This window comes from Polypterus senegalus, chromosome 18, assembly GCF_016835505.1.
Source record: "Polypterus senegalus isolate Bchr_013 chromosome 18, ASM1683550v1, whole genome shotgun sequence".
Taxonomy (NCBI): domain Eukaryota; kingdom Metazoa; phylum Chordata; class Cladistia; order Polypteriformes; family Polypteridae; genus Polypterus; species Polypterus senegalus.
The window spans coordinates 55578494-55605798 of NC_053171.1; the positions used below are offsets into that span (position 1 = coordinate 55578494).

Below are 27305 nucleotides of genomic sequence, written 5' to 3' on the forward strand. Positions count from 1 at the left end.
TCTATTACGATCAATTTTCCTGCACAATTTAACCACCCTAAGTGGGTGACAAATTTTACAATTCAGGAAGGATTTGGAGTGGAGTCCTACATTTATTTGAGGTGGTTTAGACATCTTCTGGAGAAATTTCCTGCTGCACTGGTTATGGTCCACTGGGTAAGAGATGTACGAGTAGACAATTCGGCGGGAAGAAGTTGAATCTGGGTACAGCAAATACTGTGACACCAAGTAATGTACATACACCATATGAAGGATTTGAAATGCTAATTGGTCCAGTCTGGTATTTGGTTGCCTTGACTGTTTCAAAAAGTTTGCTTGCATTCTTCCTTTCTGGTTTAGCCCATAGAGAGGAAAGGAAATAAGGTCAGTAGGACCAAGACAGAATACACGTGTGTGAATTAAGGGGAAGGTCAGTGGAATGGTGAGGATACAGGAAGTAGAGTTGGCAAAGGTGGATGAGTTTAAATACTTGGGATCAACAGTACAGAGTAATGGGGATTGTGGAAGAGAGGTAAACACAAGAGTGCAGACAGGGTGGAATGAGAGGAAAAGAGTGTCAGGAGTAATTTGTGACAGACGGGTATCAGCAAGAGTGAAAGGGAAGGACTACAGGATGGTAGTGAGACCAGCTATGTTATATGGGTTGGAGACGGTGGCACTGACCAGAAAGCTGGAGACAGATCTGGAGGTGGCAGGGTTAAAGATACTAAGATTTGCATTGGGTGTGACAAGGATGGATAAAATTAGGAACAAGTACATTAGAGGATCAGCTCAGGTTGGACGGTTTGGTGACAAAGTCAGGGAGGCGAGATTGCGTTGGTTTGAACATGTGCAGAGGAGAGATGCTGGGTATATTGGGAAAAGGATGTTAAAGATAGAGCTGCCAGGCAAGAGGAGAAAAGGAAGGCCTAACAGAAGATTTATGGATGTGGTAGAGAGAGGACATGCAGGTGATGGGTGTAACAGAGCAAGATAATGAGGACTGGAAGAGATGGAAGAAGATGATCCACTGTGCCAACCCCTAATAGAAGCAGGAAGAAGAAGAAGAAGAAGAAGAAGAAGAAGAAGAAGAAGAAGAAGAAGAAGAAGAAGAAGAAGAAGAAGAAGAAGAAGAAGAAGAAGAAGAAGAAGAAGAAGAAGAAGAAGAAGAAGAAGAAGAAGGAGGAGGAGGAGGAGGAGGAGGAGGAGGAGGAGGAGGAGGAGGAGGAGGAGGAGGAGGAGGAGGAGGAGGTTTAGCCCATAGTTTCCTCTGTTTCATAAACTGAAGGATACAAAAATGTTAAGGTCTCAGGCAAAGACATTGACGTTCACATTCCAGAAGTCAGATGTGGCCCCAAACAGAGGATACTGTCCTTGATTTCATTTAGCACAGCCTATTTCCACTATGAAGTTATCTTAGAATGGACTCAAGTACTGCAGATTTTGTTTTCCATGACCAAGGTGGTAACAAACCAATGATGAGAAAAATATGAAGAATGTCATAAAAGCACTGAAACAGAAGTAAAAACAAGAACAAAACAACTTTCGCACCTTGCAAAGTGGAATATCTTGTAGTCTATAGGAGCTCCCTTTCTCTGCATCTGATCGTCGATGCACCGAGGAATCTTCATTCAAAAAGCCAATTTATCTATCACATATATCCATCCTCAGTCCTTTTACAACTGGGCTGACCACAAATTCTCCATCTTGCCTAAAGATCCCCTGGGTTTAAGAGAAAGCTTATGACAGTTTTAGCAATCTCTCGACTTGATGATATTTCATACAATCTTCTGTAGCAAGAGAAAGTACATTAATCATTTGGGATGACCTGGTTTTCTAGTAGTAAAATATAATCAGATCTTCATCTCAGAATCAATTATATACAAACACAATATGCTTATTCAGTGTGCTGTGGAAAAAGTAAGTGAACCCTTGGATTTAATAACGGACCGATCCTCTTTTAGCAGCAATCATCACTAACAAGCAACCTTAAGTAGCTGTGGATCATTCCGGTACAACATTCAGCAGGAATTCTGGCCCAAGCTTCAGAACTGCTGCCGCTCAGCCATATTCTTAGGATGCCTGGTGTGTACAACTCTCCTGATGTCATTCCATGGCATCTCCATTGGGTTAAGGTCTGAGCTCTGACTGAGTTACTCCAAAAGGCAGATATTCCTTTCTTGAAGCCATTCTGTAGTAGACTTACTGTTTATGGTCATTGTCCTTCTATTGAGCTTCATCTGGTAGACAGAAACCCTGACATTATCCTAGAGGATACCATGATTAACTAGGGAACTCATTTTCTCCTTGATGTTTCCAAGCTGTCCAGGTCCAGAGGCAGCAAAGCCACCCAAATCATGTTGTTCTCTACACTGTACTTCACTGCCAGGATGATGTTTTGAGGTTGGTATGTGACGTCCTTTTTATGCCATATGTAATGATGCATATTCTTCCTTAACAATCCAAATTTAGTTCCACCAATCCACAAAACATTATCTCCAATTGCAATGTGGAGTGGCAAGATGGTCTTTGGCAAACTTCAGGTGTACAGTAGTGTTTCTTTTTCTTTTTGGAGATCAGTGGCTTCCACCTTGGTGTCCTGCCATGGACACCATGCCTATTCAATATTTGTGTGTGGTAGACTCATGAATTTAGATGCCCACCTGTCCTAATGATCCTTCAAGCCTTTAACTGTTACTGTAGGGCTCTGTTTTGATTTATTCAGCATATCGAGTCATCTTGGCTGGCGCCCACTTCTTGGGAGAGTAGCCACAATACTAAACCATCTCCACTTATACATATTTTGTCTAACTGTACACTGAGGGATATCTAAACCCTTTGGAATGACTTTGCAGTACTTTCTAGTTTTGTGTAAATCAACAGTTCTTGATGGGAGATCTTCTCAGATCTCTTTTTTTGCAAGATCTGCGTCACATCAGCAGATGCTTCTTTTGAATAACAAACTCAAAAATGTTTTTCATTGGTCAAGGCAACTCTAAACCACACCTCCAATCTTGTTTCATTGGTTGGACTCCTTTTGTTGAACTTATCAGCTAAGGCGTTCACAGAGTTTTTCCAACTTTTACTTGTGAATATTTGAATGATGTATTCAGCACATACAATAACAATACAATAATGTGTGTGTTATTAGAAAAAAAAGAAAAATATTGTGCTTGTTCATTATTGTAGCTTAGATGAAGATCTGATTATAAGTTAAGACAAATGTATAGATCATTGTATTGACTTCATGTACGTTTTTTGCCACTCTGTATGAATAGCTTGTTGGGTTGAATAGCCTGTTAGTGTCACAACTTTTCCAGTGCTTTAATCTGGAGACAATTGGAAGCCACCAGAAGCTGTGGGAGGGGTGGACAAAAGACTGAGTTGATGTGACGAAGAGGCAGACGTGCTGTTTAATGTTAACTGATAGGAGGCAATCAACTAGTTGGTAGAGAAGACGCTAAAAAGTATTGTTCTTATCTGAACAGATGGCTGGTGAAACAAACCGACTAGAAGAAGTAGACCAGTAATGGTGACTATAGATTTGGCGCTACTGGAGGATTGCTCATTATGCTACACTTGTTGAGTGACATACTTACGCTTTCTTTGACATAAATACAGTAAAGTCATATCAAAGAAAGAATACATATGATATGAAGCCTTTGAAGCAGCGTTAATAGTCTTTACAGGAAGTGTAATTCGACTGAAATGGATCTACAGTAAATTGCAGAAGAAGCAGCCCTTTATCAAACCTTTGTGAGGCCAACTTTGGGAAGGCACTGATTCTTTGAAATGCAGGCAGATCAGGTTTGCATGAGAAGGAGGAGGTAGAAATCAATATCAATTTATCAGTGATAAAAACAGAGAGGAGGCTCAAGCAGACATCAATACCTTCCAGCAAAATCAAAATGAAAGCTCTTTTTCCTTCAGAGAGAGCAAAAAAAACAAAAAAAAACAAAAGTAAAGACAAACAACAAACAACACACAAAAATTAATAACAGACGGCAACAGTTACATCTCCAAAATTTACTTTGCACATCTCTGAGACAATAAGAGCTGTGCTGCGGAGACTTTGTGTTATAGGGATGCATAAAGGGTTTTGAGAGGATCAGAACTTCAAAAGATATGGTCAGGTCATGTTGGGGAGCATGCACTAGTACAGCATGTTGCCGCACCCATCACACAACGAAACACCCTGGGATCCTGGTTGGCAACCCCCCAGGGCAGACAAGCAGTCCAGGCCTACCGGCCTGAAACGACCATTTATCTGTCACAGCCAGGTGTTACGTAGGCGTCCCCTTGACCTGGTCTAGCCACTCGGGCCATCAACAATGAGGATCCTGCGAGCCAGATCACCCTCAGGGAATCACGCCACATGGCTGTAGTGTCGTAACTGACACTCCCTCACAATGCAGGTAATGTGCCTCATTTGGGACTCCGTGAGCAACACAAAGTCAAACCAGTGGTACCCAAGGATTCTCTGGAGAGACACAATACCGAAGGAGTCCAGTCTTCATCTTAGGTCACTGGATAGCATTAATGTCTCGCAACCATATAGCAAAAGAGGAAGCACCAGGACTCTAAAGACTTGGACTTTCGTTCTTTTGCATAGATATCGGGAGCACCACACACCCCTTTCCAGCGGACCTCATGACCCCCCCACTGCTCTCCCAATCTGTCTACTGACTTCATAGGAAGAGTCACCAGTGACATGAATGCCACTATCAAGATAAGTAAACCTGAAAGATACACCAATCAAAAAAAAAAAAGAAAGAAGGGACTGTCACATAAAAATACAACAATGAAATGGTCGAGACCAACCTGTCTACTACCTAGCAGAAGGGAGTGATCACCCCAGACATGGATAATGCCATCACTGAAAGGTTGGCTATGCTGAAAAAGTCACATACAAAATGAGCAAAACTAACATCTGCATTTGTTTCTGTGGTTGAATTGTTTTTTCCAGTTGATCTCATAGTATGCGACAACTCCAGAAAACACCTTGGCACAACAGCCACAATGGTGTGTTATAGCTTACCTCTTCTGTTTGTAGGTGAGCATGGCTTCTGCTATGGGCAGCTGATGTGCCCCATTGGCACCCATCATATATTGTGTTATCCTAGAAACCACATCTGGACATTCTTGCACTACAGTGAAGAGAAAACCAAGAGTTGAATGATCCATTGTCACAACTTGTCAATGTTTGTCAGAGGCAGAGGAACTTTCTTTCTACTTACCGATGACGGGAGCCTCTTGCTTGTGGAACAGGTCTCGCCAGGCAGCATCCTGGAACAAGTTGCTGTACCGGTAGTCAATGGTTCCCAGATAATTAGAGACAGGATGAGCGCCTGCAAAACACACGTGAGAAAGTGTGTGTTTAAAGTCGTTTCATTTTCACACTTCTTGTTAGTTTGCCTTGCTCTGAATTAAGAGATGTTTCATTACTTTGTTTCAATTTCATTCTGTGGGCATGTCGTGGGCTTCTTTTACTGGGCAGAAACATCCCAAAAAAAAACAAAAAACTGCCTTTTGTTCTTATGTGGGTGTGGCAATGCACTGTATCAGAGTGTGCTCCTAACTTCTCTCTCTCTCTCTATTGTGCCTACGTGACCACACGGTAATACCCAAACTATTCCGAAGTGACGTTTGCACTGATTTGTGTTTTTTGTATCTCACACCCTCATACATCTTTATCGTAAGAGCATCCCTTATCTACGATGGAGCGTTTGACCAGAAAAAATTTGAAGCTGGTTTTAAATTAAACATCGTTGAAGTAGTAAAAGAAATTGTTAACTGCAACAAAATTCGATGCATCTGAGAAACTGGTGCGAGATTGGAGGAATCAAGAAAATGTAAAAAAAAATGTAAGTGCTGTATTTTTGAACAGGCGTATAAGTTGGGGTCTGATTTTATGATCGATTTTTCAGGTTTCAAGACCCGACTAATATGCAAGTATATATATATATATTGTCACAGGAGGCTGGGGGTCAGACCCAGCTGGGATGCCTGGAAGGACCAGGAGATGGTCTATACGTTCCCCAGGCAACCGCCCTGGATGATGTGGGGACCACGGGGACGGAGCAAGGATGTTCAAACCCACTGGGGCCAGGGGGCGCTCCGAGCATCATGGAGCCCGGGAGATCGACACTTCTGCCACACCTGAGAAGTGGAGGGAAGACCTTCCAGGGATGCCCGGAGTGATTCCAGGTGCAAGGGCAGCACTTCCGTCACACCAGGAAGTGCTGCCGGAAAAATGTCATCAAGCACCTGGAGCACATCCACCTTCCTACAGTCGTGGAGCTAGATTCGGGAGTGGAAGCAAGATGAAGCTCCCGTGAGGACAGGAAAGGTGGTCCACGGACATTTAAAGGTCCGTACATAAGGGTATTTGGTGCTGGAGCACTGTGTGTGGTGCAGAGCCGTTTAATACTTGTAAATATTGTAAATAAACCGTGTGTGGCATTGACATCCGGTGTCTGTCTATCTGTGCTCGGGCTATCTATCACAATATATATATATATAAAAAATATATATGTATGCATCATGGTGGGTTTGCATTGTCCACAATTACAACGGGAAGACTACTTGAAAACCTTGCACTAAAGGACAAGTTTCAAATAGCCGAGTGTACCACAGAAGACAAACTCTACTGATGGAACAGACTGATGTGCTTCAATTTTATGATAGTAGAATAATCCAATCACCTGAGCATTTGCCTCAGGGAATATTGGGGACACTTGTATCTGTGATTGCTGAAACATACTGCACCAGACATGCGCAGACTACGAAATATATAAATGGAACCCGGTTAAGGGTTTAAATGATCAAATAAATGAGTTACTTGCGGTAGAATCTTTGTCTGTTTCCCCAGTTTCTCAGTGGCCAATAATCCGCTTCCTCTAAATGGAAAAAAGGTTTACATGGCATTTTAGAAACCAGGTTCCTCTGAATAACCAGGAAATTGAGGCGCATGTAAACACACTCAATACGACAGCAGATGTATCAGAAGAGTTTCATTTAACTGCATGATGTTGCTCATTCATCTACTAGCCACAATATGAACGTAACCTTAATTTAACGAATACTGTCTTAACTCTTGTACATACCATATATATATTCGCGTATAAATCGGATCTTGAAACCCGAAAAATCAATCATAAAAATAAAATAAAATATGACACATAATTTTTTTATTTTTTACATCTTCTTGCATCCTCCAATCTCGCACCAGTTTCTCAGACACATCGAATTTTGTTGCAGCAGCGCAGTTACCAATTTCTTTTGCCACTTCAATGGCTTTTAATTTAAAACCAGCTTTATATTTTCTTCTGATCTAAACTCCATCATAGATAAGGGATGCTCTTACGATAAAGGTGTATAAGGGTGTGAGATACAAAAAACACAAATCAGTGCAAACGTCACTTTGAAATAGCCCAGGTATTACCGTGTGGTCATGTAGGCACAATACATAGAAAAAAGACAGTGTGCTCCATGGTTTCGCTCTCAGGTGGGTGTTAGCATATCATAATCTCTTCAACCAATAGTGTGAGTTTTCCACATTCGACTTATATGACCAACATTATAAAATACCGGAAATTATAAGGTAAAATCAAGCCCGACTTATCTGTGGGAGAACTTAAAGGCGAGTATATACGGTATTTGTTATCAGTATTTATTTTGTAATACTTGATTATGTGCGCATTGACAATTGACTTTGTTGTCTAAGATTAGGATGTTTGATTGGTGGTCTCACAGGGCCCTGCTGTTGTTTCTTGCCACCTCTGTATGTATTCTGATTGACCCGATCGCAAGTAAATTTAGGCCAGCATGGTCAGCTGCTGTCCAAATGTGTGCCTGAAACAGACGTTGCTCTTAAACGAGTAATTGTGCAAGTCGTTTTATGAGAATTGTGCCATATTTGTACCTGAATGCAGTGCAGTTCTTGAAAAATATAATCCATAAAAATGAATGAGAGTGAAGGTTAATGGTAACATTTGTTATTTTTGAAGTCCAAGTTATTCCTTAACAAACATATTATGTATGTATTCGCCACATGAAATACAGTTCTACAATTAAGCATTTTCTACACATTTTATAAAATACATGGAGTTTTACAATGGAAACCATGGTGCACAATGACGCTTGGAAAACAAAAGCCTAAAAATGTAGCACCAGCATCCATTATTCAAGCTAAGAAAGTTTTTGAGCATTAATCTACATTTTGAGATTCCACATACACTGTAAAATAGCTTATACATGTAACTTTTGAACAAAGAAACACCAATATTATGAGATTCACCAATTCTAAAAGAAGACACTACATCAGCACTCGTCATCCTCCACAACACCACAAGGGCTGTGGTTTACTCTCAAAAGACAAAAATCAGACTAAACTGTTTGTGCCACGAGTTTGTTATGGTGTTGATTTACTTCTCTCTTTATGTGAGAACTCCTCCTGGGAAGGCCACTGCTATCACACAAGTGAACAGAAAATGTATCCTTACCTTGAGGAAAATAGTACCAGGAATTTGCGATAAAATGATTATTTACAGGTGCCTTTCATTATTACAAGCACATTTTCTTATATTGAAACTTTTGCCACTTCAAAGAGGACATATTTGGTAAGTTTTTAGGCTTTTATTTTCTGTTAGTGCTCCTTGTCGCATAACTTCCATTAAAAAAACTCCAGGACTAGATATGTATTTTTAAAATAAATAGTAAACACATAACTTTAGAAACACAATTGTGCATGTGCAAATGCATATATATCATGTTTGTGAAGAAATAACTTTGACTTAAATAATACCAAACTTATCCAATAAATATGTTCCAAAAATGCAATAGACACCATGACTATAATCACAGTCAGAATTTAGCTTCCCTTTCTTCTCTATCCTAGATCTCCAGTGCATCACTCTCACTTTCACCTACCCTGAATCTCCTCACCAGGGCAGAGATTGGGCAAACTTATTTAAGCTTTTTTGGCCCTCATCCCAGCCATCTCTGCTAATACCCACTGAGACACTATGAGCCTGACTCCATCGTCCAGCCACCATCTGTAGGGTGATCCTTCGAGTGCTCTGTGGTTCATGGCTCCTACTGTTCAAAAAGAATAACCTGCCGATGGGGTGCCATTTCTCTCACTCCCTCACAGGGTAACCTGAGCACATCTCTCCACTTTTGATGTCACTACATTGGTTACGTGTATCATTTAGAATTGACCTTAAAATACTGCTTATAGTTTACAAAGCCTTAAATAATCTTGCTCCATCTTATATTTCAGAATGTCTTTCACCCTACACTCCAAATCATAACCTTAGATCTTCAAATAAGTGTCTGCTTATTATTCCAAGAGCTAAACATAAAAGAAGTGGTGAGGCGGCCTTCTGCTGTTATGCACTTAAAATCTGGAATAGCTTGCCAATAGGAATTCGCCAGGCTAATACAGTAGAGCACTTTAAAAAAACTGCTAAAAACTCATTATTTTAACATGGCTTTCTCAAAGCTTCATTTTAGTTTAATTTTGATACTCTGTATATGCATTTAATTATCAATAACATTTCTGATGGCTCTGTAATCCATACTAAGCCCAACATTCTCTTCTGTTCTTTTTCCAGTTTTCTGTGGTGGCAATCTGCGCCACTACCACCTGATCAAAGCACCATGATGTCCTTACATTGATGGATTAGAGGTCAGAAGTTCACATTACTGTCATCATCAAGTTCTTCCATGTGAACCCTGAATACAATGAGGACTGATTGAGGTCATTTATGTTAGGTAGAATGCCTAGAGGGGGCTGGGCGGTCTTGTGGCCTCAGAACCCCTGCAGATTTTTTTTTTCTCCAGCCGTCTGGAGTTTGTTTTTTTCTGTCCTCCCTGGCCATCTGACCTTACTTTTATTTTATGTTAATTAGTGTTCCCTAATTCTATTGACTTATTTATTTTACCTTTTTTCTCTTTCTTCAACATGTAAAGCACTCTGAGCTACATCATTTGTATCAAAATATAAATTATATAAAAAATATTGTTGTTATTGTTTGTCTCTTCTCCCCCACACTGGATCAATCTCCAGAATCTCCCTCTCTTTCTCTTGTGCTAACTCTTCCTCTCTCTCCTACTCAGGCCCTTTTAATTACATGTGAGTACAGGTGCTTTCCTTAATAAACTACAGAGTGTCAATGGGGATTGGCTGTGCTGATCGTGCGCACAAATCACTGTGTAGTCTAGAAACGGCTTGGACACACACAGACAGCCTTAAGGTAATCAGTACAAATTAACTACTAAAGTTTTAGCCAGCAAAACCATTATTATTGACAGGGACACATGTGCATACACAGCAGCAAGTGCTGCCCCACGTCTCTTTAAAAAATAGCCGTTCAGTCGGTAACCCTAACCATACGGCACAGTGAAGCAGTTGACGTCACATTACATGCACTTTTTTGTTTCTGTGGTTCCTAAAAAGCTATTAAGTGGTCAAAGCAAGCCCTCAATTCCTATCTGTGAACAAGAAAATAAAAATAAGCAATATTAATTTCTTTGACTGTACACAAATACCCTCCGCTATTCACTACACAAACTGTCCACAACTTTTTTTCCTATCAATAGTCGGCAACATATGAAATGCAATTAGTCATGACCCATAGTTTTAGAAACTATAACTTGAAGAATACGGGAGAATGTGCATAGGTTATAAGCAAATACTACGTAATTTTATATAAAGGACTTACGCATTCTCAGATTTTGGTCCCTGCAGGGGTCCTGGAACCAATTCCCTGTGAATACGGAGAACCAACTGCATTTGGATGACTTAAGGAGTAGGTCAGCTGGAATAAAATGCTGTCTGTGTATAACTATTGAATTTGGTGACTCAACTTGTGTTATCAGAACGAAGCCATGATAACTTTCAGTATTAGTAAGATGAATTACAGCATAGCTAAAGCATATTTTAATTTAATCTTTCATCACTTCTGTACTTCCTATAATGGTTATGAATCTGTCGAGCCATCTACCAGTCTTTACTATTAAATCTTTAACACTGTAAATTCATTTTATCCTTTTTGATTGACACTCAATGACAGACTGGTTAATTTCTACAGTGAGGTTCACTTTTTCCCTGTAGTTTATTTTTATTTTGTTAGAGTTGACTTTGACTGTTAAATATTGTTTTGAATATTAGATTATATGTCAATTATTATATTATTTTTTAACTGTTAGCTTTTGCCCTTAGCAGTCTTAGAAAGCATGTTAATGATAGCCTCTAGGTTTGTGACCCATTCCCGCTGTTACATTTGCAAGCAAGAGCAGCAGTCACTCTGACACTGAGGGTCCATTAATCAGTAACTTGTAAGGACATGAGACATGCCCACTAATCACATACTCCTGTAATTAACTGTGTATTTAACAAGTGTAATCAACAACTTGGCAAAACAATTCTAACGTTGTGTGATTCAGTCATGCCCTTCCTGGTACTGCGGTGACTCTAGATGCGTGTCAATATTAAAGGTATTCTGCCTAACCCGAGCTGGCTTTGCAAAATTGACTTTGACAATATCAGTCAGTCATTTTCTAACCCACTTATGCCTGAACAGGGCCACGGGGGGTGCTGGAGCCTATCCCAGCTAGAATAGGGCACAAGGCAGGAACAACATCCTGCACAGGGCACCAATCCACCACAGGGCATTTGACAATTTCAATCATTTTCTAATTTATCTTGTCATAGAATGCTGCTTTACAACGTATTTTACAGTGGTTTGTATAGTACCTTGTTTGTTGCTTAATAGGAAAGGTTCTATTTAAAGTAAAGGTTTATGGATTGATTGAATGAAAATAGCTTTGGATGGATTAAGATATCTCGTACACTTAGTAGCCCAATCACTGATGGATAGTACCTAAAAAGCCCTTCTGGAAAGCCCTGTGAGCTCTGGGCAGTAGGTCCCTTGTTTCCTTACAGGGCTGACAATATGGCTTTAGCAGTATTGATTGGATGAAACTACTTACCCAAGGGAATCACCAGGAACCTCATGTAGCCGAGCCAGTCGGGAGTTTTGTGAGACAAGTGATCCACAAAGAGTCGCAGAATGGAGCTGAGATAATTCTGAGTGCCCGCCACAGCAATCTTAATGGGGATAGGAGTCTGGGAGTTACAGTTGCAGCTGAAAGGGGTGTTTGGGGAAAAGACACATAAAGAGAGACAAAGCTGTCACAATGAACCTGCCACCTTGGGTGAAAATCACTGTAATGAAATTCCACTAATAGACATGCTGTTTAATAGTTGCTTTTCAATAAACTTTAAAGCTTTCTAATAATACTAAATATTAGGTAAACATACAATTGCTCAAACCCTCTTCTTCAGAAAAGCCAGTCAAAACTGTATACTCTAAGCATGTAATAATCATCCTCATATGCTTGTTTAAGCACAAATTGAATATCTGAGAAATTCCTCAGTGACCAATAAACAGCACTGAGAACTTCTCTCCATTCAGTAACGTAATCTGTCTGACTTGCCATCTCTGACACTGGTATGCTACCACACTGTTTTCCCCTCTTTACATTTTCAGAATGTCACTATACACACAAATAACATTTTAGGTAATTTTTTTGAGAAGTTCATTTTTCTGGAATTGTTATAATCCAATGGAGGATTGGACTCACAATCTTTGAATGCGTGAAACAATGGTGATGAAAGCAGCCTGGACATCAGCGGGGGAACATGTGCAAACAACAGGGAGCTGGTGATTCTGAAGAACCTCAGAAAGATACTGCCGGAAGAAAAAACACAAACAAACTGAATATATAAATTGCTCAGAAAACACTAAAGATTAAACTTTAAACTGTGAATAAAATTCTTTTGTGATACACTGACAGCTACTATTATGTTTCGGCCAGGGTTTCTTTCCTGGCTGGAGTTCATATTCATGTGTCATGTTCTTTTTGTTCATTGTTGAGCCATTTTAATTATGTTAATGTTACTTTTATTAGGTGTTTTCTGTATTTTCTTAGCCTATGTTATGCTCCGGGAGGCACAGTGGCGCAGTGGTAGCGGTGCTGCCTCGCAGTTAGGAGACCCGGGTTCGCTTCCCGGGTCCTCCCTGCGTGAAGTTTGCATGTTCTCCCCGTGTCTGCGTGGGTTTCCTCCCACAGTCCAAAGACATGCAGGTTAGGTGCATTGGTGATCCTAAATTGTGCTTGGTATGTGGGTGTGTGTGTGCACCCTGCGGTGGGCTGGCACCCTGCCTTGCGTTTGTTTACTGCCTTGCACCCTGTGTTGGCTGGGATTGGCTCCGGCAGACCCCCATGACACTGTAGTTAGGATATAGCATGATGGATGTTATGCTCCATTTGTTTTATGGGAGGCCAACCACTGCCAGGAGCTCTCTATATAACAGAGGGTCTCCCACTGTTCCTGGTGGTTCATTGTGAATGCATTTCGGAGTTGGCAAGCTCATGTGTTTTGCTGTGCTTGGGTATTTTACTGGGTTTTTGTTACCTAATATTTGCATTATATATTGGGACTGTATTGGCTTGCCTTATTTTTGTAGGCAACTCCTTTTTGCCTCTTGTGTTCCATGGAGCTTCTTTCATGCAACAGAGCATTCTGAGAAAACACATCTTCTTATTGTATAAGGGTTCTGCGTTTGCTCTTATTCTAGCCACGGTTTGGAAGTATATCTCCCTCTAGTGGACATTTTTGACGAATTTGGGACTACAGTATGTGCTATTGGACTCAAGCTATAAATATTAACACATAGTTAAAAGATTTCAAAATGCACTCACTATTGTTATGTCTGTTGTCTGTGTTTCCATACATGTAAGTGAAATAATGCAAGTGACAAAGACCTTTTAAGGGCAAAAGAAGTACCCATGAGCTTGAATTATTTATTTATGAAATCTTTTTGTCTTGTAGGGGGCATTTCATTAGAAAAAAAAAATCTGAAAATATTTTATTCTATATAATGCAAATTAAATTGTTAGCTCAATGCCTTTGAACAACATTCACTAATATCCCAAGAGGCTGTTAATAAGTCTCCATTCATTACATTACAACATTAGAACAATCTAGATGAGAACAGGCCATTCAGCCCAACAAAGTTTACCAGTCCTATCCACTTTATTCTTCCAAAATAACATCAAGTTGAGTTTTGAAAGTCCCTTAAATCCTACTGTCTACCACACTAATCAGTTCACTGTTTAGTATTGTATACATGACACCATAAAAATGCTGCCCTTTGTTCTAAATGCTGCTTAACTCTGTTTATTACAATCTGCTCCATTCTCTTTTTTAAAAGTTCACAACCCTTTTGTATTTTAGACACACCCCTTTTCTTCTTAAAGGTTTGCCACACCCCCATCTTTGAATTGTTGTCTTCTACTTCCACATAATGTAGGCAGCGTGTATGTTCTGTTGTAAGTGTGCAGCCTCGTTGCACTTCTTGGCCACCATATCTATGACTAACAGTCATTCAGATTTCTTAAATGTGACATGTTTGTTTTAATACTTAAGAATTAAAATGTGTTTACATTTGAAGGTAAAAGTGTTGGCTGCCTTCAACTATGACGGAGAGCAGGTCTGGAGCTTTTTTTCTAAATTAAATGAAATGCTGAGTACCTGCTTGTTCACTGTATGCTTACCGTATACTGGCTTGAGGTGAGACAGGATATTTTTGTAGCATATAAGCCAAAGTCAAAACTGAAAGTCAAACCAGTCTGTCATCAAAAATCAATTTCTTAACCATAACTTGGGACCCGAAAACAAAAGCTAAAATTCTAGCTAACTAGGAAGACAACAGTTAAATTAACTAGAGTTAGTGACGCAATGTGAGGGGTGACCTTTATCCTGTTGCACTGATCATGTAGAGGCATTGCAAATTTTGAGGGCATCTTGAAGCAGACTGTCTAGATGACACCTGATGTCTCTGCTCTAAAATGTCGTAGTGAAGCAAAGTTGGTGGCATGGCATAAAAGCATATAATATGAACATTCAACAAGAAACCAGAAATTAACAAAATATTCATAATCCTTGGATCCTAAACACACTAAATTGATGTAATAATAGATATAGGATATCTCACAGAAAATTAAGAAAAAACACAAGTCATGATATGTATGGTGTTTATATTAAATTAGCCGTCCCCCGTGGCTTTGCCCGTGTAGTAGTGAAACAGGACAAACTTTAAAAAACAATAAACATACAGGTATCTCTAGCTAAGTGGAGGCAAGGTAAACTCCAAAATGCAGAGGTACACTGACTCGAACAGAGGCTGGCGCATGAGTGAGGAGGGTCCTGCCTGGCTCTTCACTACTGGTGACACGCTTCCCCATCCCCTCGGCCCAATGCTTCTGTCTTGGATTAGCGCAAATATGTCACTCCTGCAAGCAAGCTATGATTCTGAGTGCGATGAGAGAAGTCGCAAAATCAACCAGAATGTTCAAGCAAATTATAGAAAAGTAGTTCTCTCATTCACTAGCTAAGCAGCGGTAAGGTACACGCCCTGAGATTGGTGCACGAGTGAATAATAATAATAACTAGCCAACCCGCGGCGTACCATACGCCGCATAGTCAGGCAGATTTTGTAATGATTTTTAAGCACAGGGAGAAAATTAACATTTAAAAAATCGGTAATGTAATAAATCAGCAAGAAAAGCAACATTGTAACAATGCTCGGAACGAACCAACACACAATCGTCCGTGACTGAAAACTGGCGGATCCCCGTCGTGCCTTCTCCTGCCAGACGGAGGGATGCGAGTGCACTACGCTCAGGCGCATGTGGAACGGCAGGAGAGGAGAAGGATGTCCACTCGGCTCCCTCCGTCATGCTACTCTGCTGATTTCTCGTTCAGTATGCACTGCCCGCTCATGTGCCCACCTCCAACTTGTCACTGGAGTCGTTGCCGTCTTTACACAGTCCAGATGCACATGTGTCTCACGTAGACGTTTCATTCCTCTGTGCGGTTTTGGCTGCCTTTCTATATATAATCCACCACGACACACGGTAGTAGCGAGGTGGGAGGGGGGTGTGCACAAAGGGTAGGGACACAACCAGTGGGAGCGTATGAGTCGCACTTAGTGGAAATTCCACGGTTTGCAGCCCGAATGGGGTTCAACGGCTTACCTACGCCTCTCTGCGCCGGGTTGACACACACTCAATCTCATGCATAATTATTAATTGAATGCTAAACACTTCTGGAAAGACACGGTTGTCTAAAATGGGTTAGTGTGAGGATACAACAGAAAGTGAATGAAAAGATGGAACTCTGAAGAGAGCAACATATAATTGTCTGTGAGTGAAGAAGACGCATGTTTGTCACGAATGCAAATTGCTGTATGTAGGGTGTAAAACAGTTTGCTATGGTGCACGCGGTCGTGCGTCGTAATCAAAAACTCGGTTTTTAAAGACTGCTTACTTCATTGTGTTTTATCCTCAGTTGGAAAGGATTGTTTTAAGGATCCCATTGGATACCCCTCGAAAACCATTTTACACGCTGCATATGGCGATTCACCTCCGCGAGAAACATGCCTCTATGAACAGTCAATGGGGCTCGGAGGTGCCAGGAGTTGGTGGGCGTGGCTCCTTCCTGCGTGCGCCATAGGTGTCTTGCTTGTCGGTGGCTCAGTGAATCCACGCCCCTTCCGGCATGCTTTCCATGGTTGTCTTGCCTTAGTGAATTATATATACAGTGGTACCTCGGTATACGTCTGCTTTGGAATAAGTCCAACTTGGTATACGTCCTGTTTGGACACAAAAAATTTTGCTTGGTATACGACCTTTGTTTGGAATACGACTCGCATGCTAACCTTGTTTACCTCTCTCGAGACAAAGCCACGAATGCCCACGAGCGTTAGTGCGCCAGTTGCTAGCATTCAGTGAACAACCCGCGCTATAACTCTCTGTGAACTTTCACGTGTGTGATATAGCGGGTCCACAGCTCCTGTCAAAGTCCAACTTTAAAATAAATAATCACCGCACTCGCAGCTTGGTGAGTGGGCGTGGTGGTTATGTGGCTGAAGGTTGTCAGGGCGATTAGCGATGTGGGCATTTTTCACCAAGTGCACTTGTGAGGGACCGTCCGCATTCATGATTGTTCCTGGGGCTGCTTATCTTGATAAACAGAAGCACGAGTCAGCTAGAAGGGGAGTAAAAAGAAAAAAGGACGGGAGGTTGAGTGAGTGAGTGAGAGAGAGAGGGCTGCTTATCTTGATAAACAGAAGCGCGAGTTGGCTTGAAGGGGAGTAAAAAGAAAGAACGGATGGGAGAGTGAGAGAGAGGGAGAGAGAGAGAGAGAGAGAGAGAGAGCGAGCGAGAGCGCGCATGGATGAAGTGGCTGAAGCAGGCAGAGCGAAGGTCAGCTGCAAGTAGGGCGACTCCCCAGTTGGGAAGCAGGCACCGGGCTTCTTCTTGTTTTTTTTTTTTTTTTAAAGAATGCCTCCTGCTCTATTTTAACTTTGTCGTTTTTAAGAAGACTTTTTTCTATTGTTTTTAACCTCCACGTTTCACTTCTGATTTTATGGATTATTTATTGGAACTTTGGAGACTGCACTTTAATTTGAACACCTTGTTTTGTTAATTGTTTTAATAAAAGCACTGTGCACTTTTTCACCATCCCCTTGCTTTGTTGTTACCGATGAAGTTAGCAGCGAGGCACATTACTGAAGGTGTAGGATTCAAGGGCTCCCCGGCAGCAGATGGGAGCATACAGCAAACCTGCATCGTCACAATGTGATTTTGTGTTTTTTTCATGTAACTTTGAATTGATTGTTGAAAAGTATGAAGGTGGCATGCGTATCCGGGACATGGCTGTTGCATACCGTTTGCCGAGAACGACGGTATCTACGATTGTGAAAAACTGTTATTAAAAAGTAAAGTGAGATAAAATTTTCATTTATTTCATCTAATTGCTTTTGTATTTACGTAGTTTAAATTATTTTATACAACCCCATCAATGTATAATATGCCAATAGCAATAGGATTTTTTTTTTCATGGGAACGGATTAATCATTTTCCCGTTATTTCTTATGGGAAAAATTTGTTTGGTATACGTCAAAGGGTCTGGAACGGATTAAGGACGTATACCGAGGTTCCACTGTATATAGATAATAATAATAATTGGAAATGTAGAATCATTTAGAGGGCATTTTAGGTAAAGGTAAAAAGTGCAAAGTATCTGCACAGATAGAGCAGAAACAAAAAAGACGTTCCTGCTGTGCCTAGAACTCCGAATGCAAACAATGAAACAAGTTGGGCCCATGCTGCTGCTTTGTGCGCCCCAGGACTAAAACACTTTTAGCACAATAATAGATGTATTTTTTACTTATTGCTCATTTGTGGCCCGGCCATTTGCTGAAGTTTGTTTGTGGTTAACGTTCCATCGGACCCTTTTGTTGTTTGAGACACCATGGCTTGCATTGCTGCCTCACAGCACTAATCATATTTTTGGCCACAATAATCGATCCAGCCTAGTTGAAAGTCGCTTCTCTAGCTCTCTGGAACACTTCAATGACCTCTGCAACATTATAATCCACTGAAAAATTGGTCAACCCCTCCTTTTCATTCGACTTCAATGCATTTCGCAGAGTTCTGCGAATTTCCCAAATACTTCAAAAAGTTTGTTGAATGTATGGCAAAGTGAACTCTGTGGAGTTCACTCATCACTAGTAATGTTAAAAGGATATTATAATTAGCCTCTCTCTCTCTCTACAGATGTATAACAGCACACTTATCTACCAATGAGATGACAGTGTCAAACACAGGCAAATGGGAAGAAGCTTTTGGGCTCTTGTAAATGTAATTAACCTCTGAGCCAGGGGTTGGCACGATTTTCTGTTCCTTTCTCTCTCTTTCTTCTTCTGCAAACCAGGTGATTGATTGTCCTACCATCACTGACTTCATCTCCAGTATTTGTCCTCCTGGACCTGCCCCTTCATAACATCTTCCTTCATAAACCAGCACACCAGTTACCTACTTCAATTCTGTATGGACACATGTTTGTAAAGACATCACCACAACTTAACTGTATGTGTAATCATCTCAAACTGTGAAAATATATGGGGTTACCAAGGTGGTACCCCAACTCTTTGGTTTTTGTGTTATTTTATAACATTCGTTCATCACCTCTGGTGGAATCATGGTTCTTTGGCCCACATTTAAAGGGTCAGGTTCCCAGAGCTTTGGTTGGGCCTCCTGACCTAAAACTTTAAAAGAAGATGGTCCTCCTCAATTTCATCTGGACATCAACTGTGACCCTTGAGTCCAGTAGTCCCTGTTTAAGTCCTTTTTACCCGTCTTGTTTTGTGTGCATGAATCTTCCTCAACTGAAGCTTCTAATATGTCTACTCATGGTCTGTCACCTTTTGAATCTGTATTAATTAATCAAGAAAAAAGAAAAAATTAAGGAGCAATACACAATCAAAGGTGCCTGTCTTGACAGGAGGGTCCAGCAGAGGTTTACACACACAGAAGTCTATACACTGCAGCTGTTTCTTATTAAGTCCCTCAATCATGGAGTTCAAAATTGACACAGGGGTTTGTATTTACATGGGCTGTGATAGCTGCTACCCAACATCTTACTCACCTGGCCTTGCCAGTCAGAGGTGTTGATCAGGATGATGTTATCAGGCAGGTGGTCATCAGAAATGAGGATGTGGTTCAGCTGGTCATAAACCGTCTTCCTTGGAATCTGGAGAACAAAGAGATTGTGTAACGCATATCACCGAGACGCAGTGATCCAACTGCACTGATCACTTGGGTGGTTTTGAGTTTTCTTTAGCCCTGACAGTGTACACATTTATAGAAGGCCATGTTATGCTGCTTATATATATGTTAAGCCAGTCTTCTACCAGTTCATAAGGGAGTAATCTGACACCAGGAACTGTAGGTAAATAATTATTACCTGAGGACTCCCGTAATTTTAGCCCTGCCTGAATTCCTCATTATCGGTATCTCTTTACCAACTGTATGTTCATGTTTTAGTAAAGATTACAGAGACTTTTGCCATCTATAAGAAGATAACCCATGTAAAACAAGTGCTCTGCAAATTGACATGTCAGTAAAAATCACATAAATTTTTGTGAAAACAGCATTTGCCCTAGGATTTGAAAGGGTTTCGGGGAAAAAACAGAGACAGTAGAAGATGTTGTCCTGAAGACCTTGATGCCCTTCATGCGTAGTGGGGATGAAGGAGAAAAAAAATCTCCTCTTCGGGTTGTTGAAAATGCCAGGGTAGCGTGGATGAAAGGTGAAAACAGAGACTAATGTCTGTGTTTTTAAATGAAACATAGTAGCATGGATTATGGATTATGAGACGAGACCATTGGACTAGACTTGTGGTACCAGCATAATTTGGCACACTGTGTCATTACAGTAGGCTACATCTAACTAAGCTCACTATTCACATGATTAGCTGTATCTTATGTCTAGCAGACTACGTTACTCATGCTAATCTATTAAAAGGACAAAAAACAGTGCAAATAGGAATTTATGCATTGTCTGAGCAATGTTTCTCCATATTAATGCTCTGAAGATCCCATCTTAATATTTGTCAGAACAAGATACTATACAGTGGATGCTTCTTGCCAAATTGCTTGCCAAATTTTGAGTTGTGTGTTTCCAAACATTTTGCAAAAGCATCAACACAGAGTCACTTCATGACTGGTCAATGGGAAGTGCAGGATTCGCAACTCAAGTTGACAGTGCCTAAATATTTTGAAACGTCAATAAAAAACATCAAGAGTCTATAAACGATTTGGATTGAGATGGAACATATCTCATGCCTGGAGACAAACAACATTTCAACCTTCAATAACTTTCTTGCAATTCTGTGCCAATTTGAACATCCACTCAGGACCTTGCAAGTAGGACAAGGTAGGCTATGACCCCTCTCATACAGAATTACAGCATGGAGTACAAGTCAAGGGAGTGTACTCTTAAGCTGAACAATATGCTAGTGAGGCCTCATCTGGAATTTTATGTGCCTTACTTATCAAGTGTAGGAGAACTTATTAGAGTAGGAGAACAGTCCTAACTAGTTCAAAAAATTAAGTGTGAGGCAGAACTGGTCCTAATGTTTACAGTAGGAGTAAATGAATTTCATCAGTTTATTTCTAATTTAGGAAACTAATCCTAACATCACCAGGAGTTAGAATTGCTTGTGAACTGTGGTAACACACTAGGAACAGCCAGAAGATGGCATTCAGGCAACGATCACCAATCGCTTGAAAGGCTAAATGTTTTGGACAACGATGAACTTGCAAAAAGATATTGATACAACCGAGATGGAATAATATTCAAAATGGATCTTGTACATTACATAATCGCTACATCTATTCAGAGAAGTCGTGTGCTGCCACCTGAAACGAAAGTGTTGATCATGTTACATTTTTTGGTCACAGGGAAAAATGCAGCTACAGAAAGGATGTTCCCCATCTGTACAGGTGACACAAGTTCTTATGTTTTAGGAGACTTTTCAATTCTGGACAGTTAATCATAATCAGAAGAACGCTCTCTGTCAGACCAGGTTAATAAACCCCTCTCTGATCTTTGCATTTCAAAATCATGGCCCCTGCTTTGAGCGCTACCATCATGAGGCATTGGATTGGTTTAGAAAGGTGACACTCAGTAAGCCGTCTAATTATTCAGAGCAACTTTTAAGCAAAATTCACTTATGGTTGTCTCTAGACACGTGTATTATACATATGGCTCAGGCTCATCTCTCAATCCTTTACCACGTAATAGCTAAAACGTGATGAGTACGCCACAGCAAAAACAGCAGCCGTCGCATCATTCAGGCAGATGCTATAGTGGTTGAAGCGGCTCCTATACTGTCATTGTAAAGCACTTTGAATAGTTAGAAAAGCACTATATACTGCAAATGTAATTAATTAGGTTAATTACAAAAAAGACTATAGAACTAAATAACATTCACAGTCAAAGTCTTCTTAATTAAAACAGTTCTTCTTTGACTCGGCTGGCTAAGAAAGTTGTTTTTACTTTCCTGGACTAACGTACACATCTCAGAGAAAATGACATATTGTACAGCAGAGACACTAGCTGTTACAGTGGAACTCAAGCATTGCCCCTTATTTCTGACCACCTAAAAGCCTGATGCATTCATCTAATCATCTAAAGTTACCAGTGTGTAAAATCACTATCTTTGTAAGGGTTAATATAAAATACGGTCAAATTCACCTAATGTCACATGATCTCTTCTACACTAATAAGACACTAATGTCTGTGTGTGTGTCCATCTCCTTTGAGCAATCTGATTAGTCAGTATGGCTTTGGTTTGATTGGTCAATTTCACTGTGATAACCTAGTCAAACACAATCAAGAGAGGAATTACCATGCATGTGGACACCGAGGTAAGGCGTAGGAGGAATGCTGAGAGTTGCCCTTCAGAGATGGGAAGTTTTCGCAAGAACATGAACAATGTTTTTGCAACGGGTATTGGGAGTCCATCTACCGTTGATGTCAAAAAGTGGACAGGAGGTGAGCAAGGCATCTTGAAATGCAAGAGTCTGAGTAGCAGACTTTAAGGTAATACAATCGAGAGGGAAAACACCAGATGAGGAAGGTTGAGACACACAAGTGTATCAAGAAAATGTGTAGGAGGAACGTTGAGCATCACCTTTAAAGATGGAAGGTATTTGTAAGAATACGAATGATGCATTTTATAGTAAGGTAATAGGGGCCCATCTAACATTGTCAGTAGTTAAAAAGCAGAGAGGAGGTGAGCAAGACACCTTGCAATGACAGAGCTAAGAAGCAAGCTTTATGGGAACATGATTGACAGAGGGAGCGCCGATCAAAAGAAGATGAGACACACAATGATACCGAGGAAAGATGTAGGAGTAAGGCTGAGAATACTAATAGGGCAAGAGATATTGAATAGTTTTAAATTCATTCTATTTCCTATCTTTGACAGATACCGCAGCTAGCATCCTCATAATGTCACAATTTCTTTTTATTCTAGCCATCTTCTATAGCAAATAGAAGGGATGAACTCTGCCTAGTGTCACTTTGTGTAATGTCCTAACTCAGCTAATGTCTATGTGTTTAATCACTTGCAGTTTACATCCCCCACTTAATAACAGAAAGCCACCACTGCATGTGGTGCTGACCTCATTAGCACTGTTCATTAAGAGATGTCAAGCACCTAAGATCATTCACTCTTTGAACAGATCGGCAATGTTGCTGAGCTGAATGAAGAGCCTGTTCTTGCCAACTTTGTCTTCATGTTCTACATAATGTTTTAATTCCCTGCTTTCTTGAACAGCCATGTACACAGTAGAAAAAGTCTTGACAGGTGCATGTGTGACGTTAGACGGCTGGAGTCATCATACTGTGACAAGCCACCCCACCTGTAGTTGGCAGCGGGTGTCCGGAGAGCGCTCATTGTCCAGGCTGTTGGCTCTCTCATTTTGTTGCCTGACCGGCTGCCTCTCTTTAAGGGACGTACTTCTCCCTCGGCGACCCGTCTGCTTTACCTCTTGCCTGCAGTGATAGAGAAAAGAGAAGATCATTTCAGTACAGTATAGCACGCTCTGGTGAAAGCAGGTTGGGATCCATGCAACACCCGATATGATGCTTTACAGTGTCCATTAAAAGTACTCACCCCCTGGGCGTTCTCACATTTCATTGTCGTACAACATTCAGTACTGGTGGATTTAATTACACTGATTAACAGAAAACGACTATAATATCCAAGTGAGAATGCATCTCTGCAAAATGGTGTCTAGTTAATTACAAATATAAAACACAAAAGACCATGTAAGTTGTCACTCCCTTCAAGTCAGTATTTAGTAGATGCACCTCCAGCTTCCATTACAGTCTTGAGTCTGTGTGTACAGGTCAGCTTTGCACATCTGGACACTGCAATGGGCATTGTGAACGAACAGCCTTTTTCAAGGCTTTTTCGGTCACAAATTCTCAGTTGGGTTGAGATATGGAGTTTGACTTGGCCACTCCACCATATTGGCAGCAGTGTTTTGAAGCCACTCCTATATAGATCTGGGTCATTGTCTTGCTGGGAAACAAATCTTCTTCCAAGTTGCAGGTGTCTTGTGGATGCCATCAGGTGTTCCTCCCTGAATTTTGCTGTATTAATTTTACCAGCTTCGTTTACAAGCCCTCCAGGGCCTGCTACAGAGAAACATCTCCAGAGCATGACTCAGCCACTAGAATGCATCTGGTCAAAGTTATGTGTAGTTTATGTTTAATTGTTTGTGCTGCTCATGTCTATATGTTACTTTTTTATTTCATAGGTGATATGATAATTATATTCTGCTTTTTCAAATGTAATTCTGTTCAGCACATGAACACCTACTCCAGTCATGTGCCGCTGAACAAGGAATCAGGCACATGATCCTTCTTACACTCCCCAAAATGTTCTTCTGGAATTAGTCCTAGAGCTACTGTACTTTTGAATTTTTATCAAGTCAAGTCAAATCAACTTGAAGCATATTTAAAACAACAGACTTGAGCCAAAGTGCTGTACAAAGGGGCAATAAAATAAACACAAAACAGATCAATTAACAACATCCCCCAGACCCTTACACACAGTCAAAGGTGGAAGAGAAGAAGTGGGTCTTATGCCAAGTTTTAAAAACCTCAACAGAAGAAGAAGACCCGATGTGGTGAGGCAGATCATTCCAAACCCAAGGAACTGAGAAAGCTCTGTCTCCTCTAGACTTCAGCCAAGATCTTGGAACTATGAAGAGTAGTTGTCCAGAAGACCTCAATGACAAGAGGTGGATTCACCATGGAGTCACCACTTTTGAGCCCTCCTTCAGGCTAGGTAAACTGGCTCAGGAAACCACTCATTAAAGTGGAATTTTACAAGTATTCAGTTTTCTGTGTTGGATTTTGCATTGGTTAAATGATTTCGTTTTTTGGTCAATGGATCTGGACTGGTTTGCTTCAGGATTGCCTTCTAGGCAACCTCTTTCTGCCTCATTTTGCTCTGCTGACCTGTTTTAATTTTTTTTTTGCCTTTGCTATTTTTGCAAATACATCCTTCCATATATAAAGAATCTTTGTTCACATTTTTGTTAATAAGGTGGAGGTTGATGGTTACCATCCTCCTTGTGGAGATTCATCTTTATTTTTGTGACATGTATAGTTGTTTTACCAACTCCTCATTTTTAGGTCTGTTCCAGTGGTAGCCAGCTGTTTTTAGGGCCCGGCTAAAAATAGTGACCATCCATGCAGAACAGACCAGTAAATATCCTAGCCTTCTCCCTAGGTTCTTTTGGTCTCCTCTTGTTTGTCAGATTTCTTATGTTCTACGTTGTACCCTTTCTCAAAAAGCATCTGGTGCACCCTCCATTTCCAAAGTCTCAGATATGGTCACATTATTGTACAAATTTAAAAAGTTAAATTTGATATAAATAACGTGACTGAAATGAAGGTATTTATCCTGGCTTTATCCCTAGGTTTTTTTGGTCTCCTCTCATTGTCAGATTTCTTGTATTCTATGCTGTTCTAGTTATCAAGAAGTATCTGGTGCACCCTCCATTTTCAAAGCTTCTGAAATGGTCAAACTATTGTCTTATTTTTAGATCAGTTCCACACAAATAATGAGACTGATATGGAGATAATTATCAAAGAAGCAAAAAATATTTTGAAAGGGAACTAGTCGAACAGATGCCGGTCTAGACGCTCAATTAGAGTTTGAAAAACTTTTCTGAGGGCAAAACAAGGCACTGACATTCTGTCCCTCCATCTTCTAACTCTTTTTCTATTGCTTAAACATGTAATTCTTTTGCAAGGTCATTCCTTTATTTCCACAACAACTGACAAGTGACCTGAGCTAAAAACTCTGACCTCCATGATGTCACAAGCTGTGCATCACACGAATGGTATAGCATCACAGTAGCAAAATATCTGTGGCCATTATTTCATAAATCCATCAAACAGACCCTCTACTTCCCAACAACCTTATTCCTATCCCGTCCTCAACTACATTGCACCTGCTGCTAGAAGGGATGATCAGGGATTCAGTCTTGGTGATCTTGCCAGTAGGGGGCAGCTTTTCCAAGAATGTGTCCTGATTATCTAACTCCACTTCTGCTGTTGGAGTGGTGGCTTCAGGTTCCTACATGGAGACAATACAGAAAAAAAAGCCAGAAGTTAGTTACTGAGCTGATCATCGGAATGTTGTTCTATGTTGTGATGGCAACCCAAGAACTCTACATACAAAGGCGCTGGGGTCACATGTGTCCTCCATTTGGAACTTGCTTCCTGTGATCTTTGCTGTATCTGACCCTTCAAGCTAAAAAATACAAGAGACAAAGATCAGAAGCTGCTGTCACCACCTAGAACATTACACAAAAGTGGGAAATCAACACATAAATCAAAAATAAATGGCAAAATTAAAATTAAATTTACAACACAATAAACTGTGTTGTAGAAAGTGAAGACATTTGAATACTTTCTCAATCCACTGTATATATAAGCTTCTTTAACAGAAAAATGATCGCAAGATGTTCCACGCAACTTTGAAAAGAGGTCATACAGTATAGTCGAAGAAATGTACATTTTTGTTTGGGCTCACAAGATAGAAATGTGAAACTTAAAAGGGATTCCCTAGGATTTGGTTTTCAGGTTTACTTGGTTGGCTCTACAAACCTGCATTAAATTAATACTGTTTAACCCTTTTAAATGTGTCATGACTATTTTCTGCTACTTTTGATTTAACTGGCTATAACATCATTCCTCACTCAATATTCATGTTCTACCCATCAACATTTATTGGAGAATTAGTTATGTTATACACATATGTTACAGCAGAATAATTGGCAAAATTGACCAAAAAAATGCACTTTGACTGTTGTTCTTATTTTCAGTCATGCTGGAATAAACTTCCAAGCAGTATAAAACTGATGTGGAATGTGTAAGAAACACGCAGGAAAAAAATGTAATGAAATATCTACAAGTAACATTTCTAGTTTTACTGTTTCAAAAAAAAAAAAAAACAGAATTATTTTACACCACTTTTACTGTTTGCAAATAAGCATCCATAGCATAGATATCCATTTATTGAAGACCCATGGCCTACTGTATGTTATCATTTTGAAGCGCAAAGCGTCACGACATCGAAAAGGTCTTAAATCATAGTCAGAAAACTAAGGAGTATTTTGTGAATTGGAACTTTCAAAACCAATAAAGGAATGACTTATGAATTGTAATCTTGGGCAAAGAGCCCAGTACAATGTAAGACTAACTAGCTTTGTGCAGGTGATGTCATGGCAGAAAGGGATTCATTTTTAGGTTTCAGTGAAAAGACCAAAATTAAATAAAACCCTAGATTATGGTAATTGTTACTAGACCACCCT

General features: G+C 40.3%; 1 protein-coding gene across 2 annotated transcripts in view; it reads right to left on the reverse strand.

The window, feature by feature from the left end:
- pacs2 (phosphofurin acidic cluster sorting protein 2) overlaps positions 1-27305 on the reverse strand; it is a 302620-nt gene that overhangs the window by 40682 nt on the left and 234633 nt on the right. The window contains exons 11-19 of one of the 2 annotated variants that reach the window (XM_039741989.1): positions 26168-26242; positions 25941-26065; positions 23331-23463; positions 19547-19651; positions 12631-12737; positions 11977-12131; positions 5217-5327; positions 5018-5126; positions 3871-3903 (exon numbers count right to left, since the gene is read on the reverse strand). In XM_039741989.1, coding sequence (XP_039597923.1) covers positions 3871-3903; positions 5018-5126; positions 5217-5327; positions 11977-12131; positions 12631-12737; positions 19547-19651; positions 23331-23463; positions 25941-26065; positions 26168-26242 — 953 coding nt within the window. The remainder of the gene's footprint in view (positions 1-3870; positions 3904-5017; positions 5127-5216; positions 5328-11976; positions 12132-12630; positions 12738-19546; positions 19652-23330; positions 23464-25940; positions 26066-26167; positions 26243-27305) is intronic. The other variant, XM_039741990.1, reaches the window with a different exon arrangement.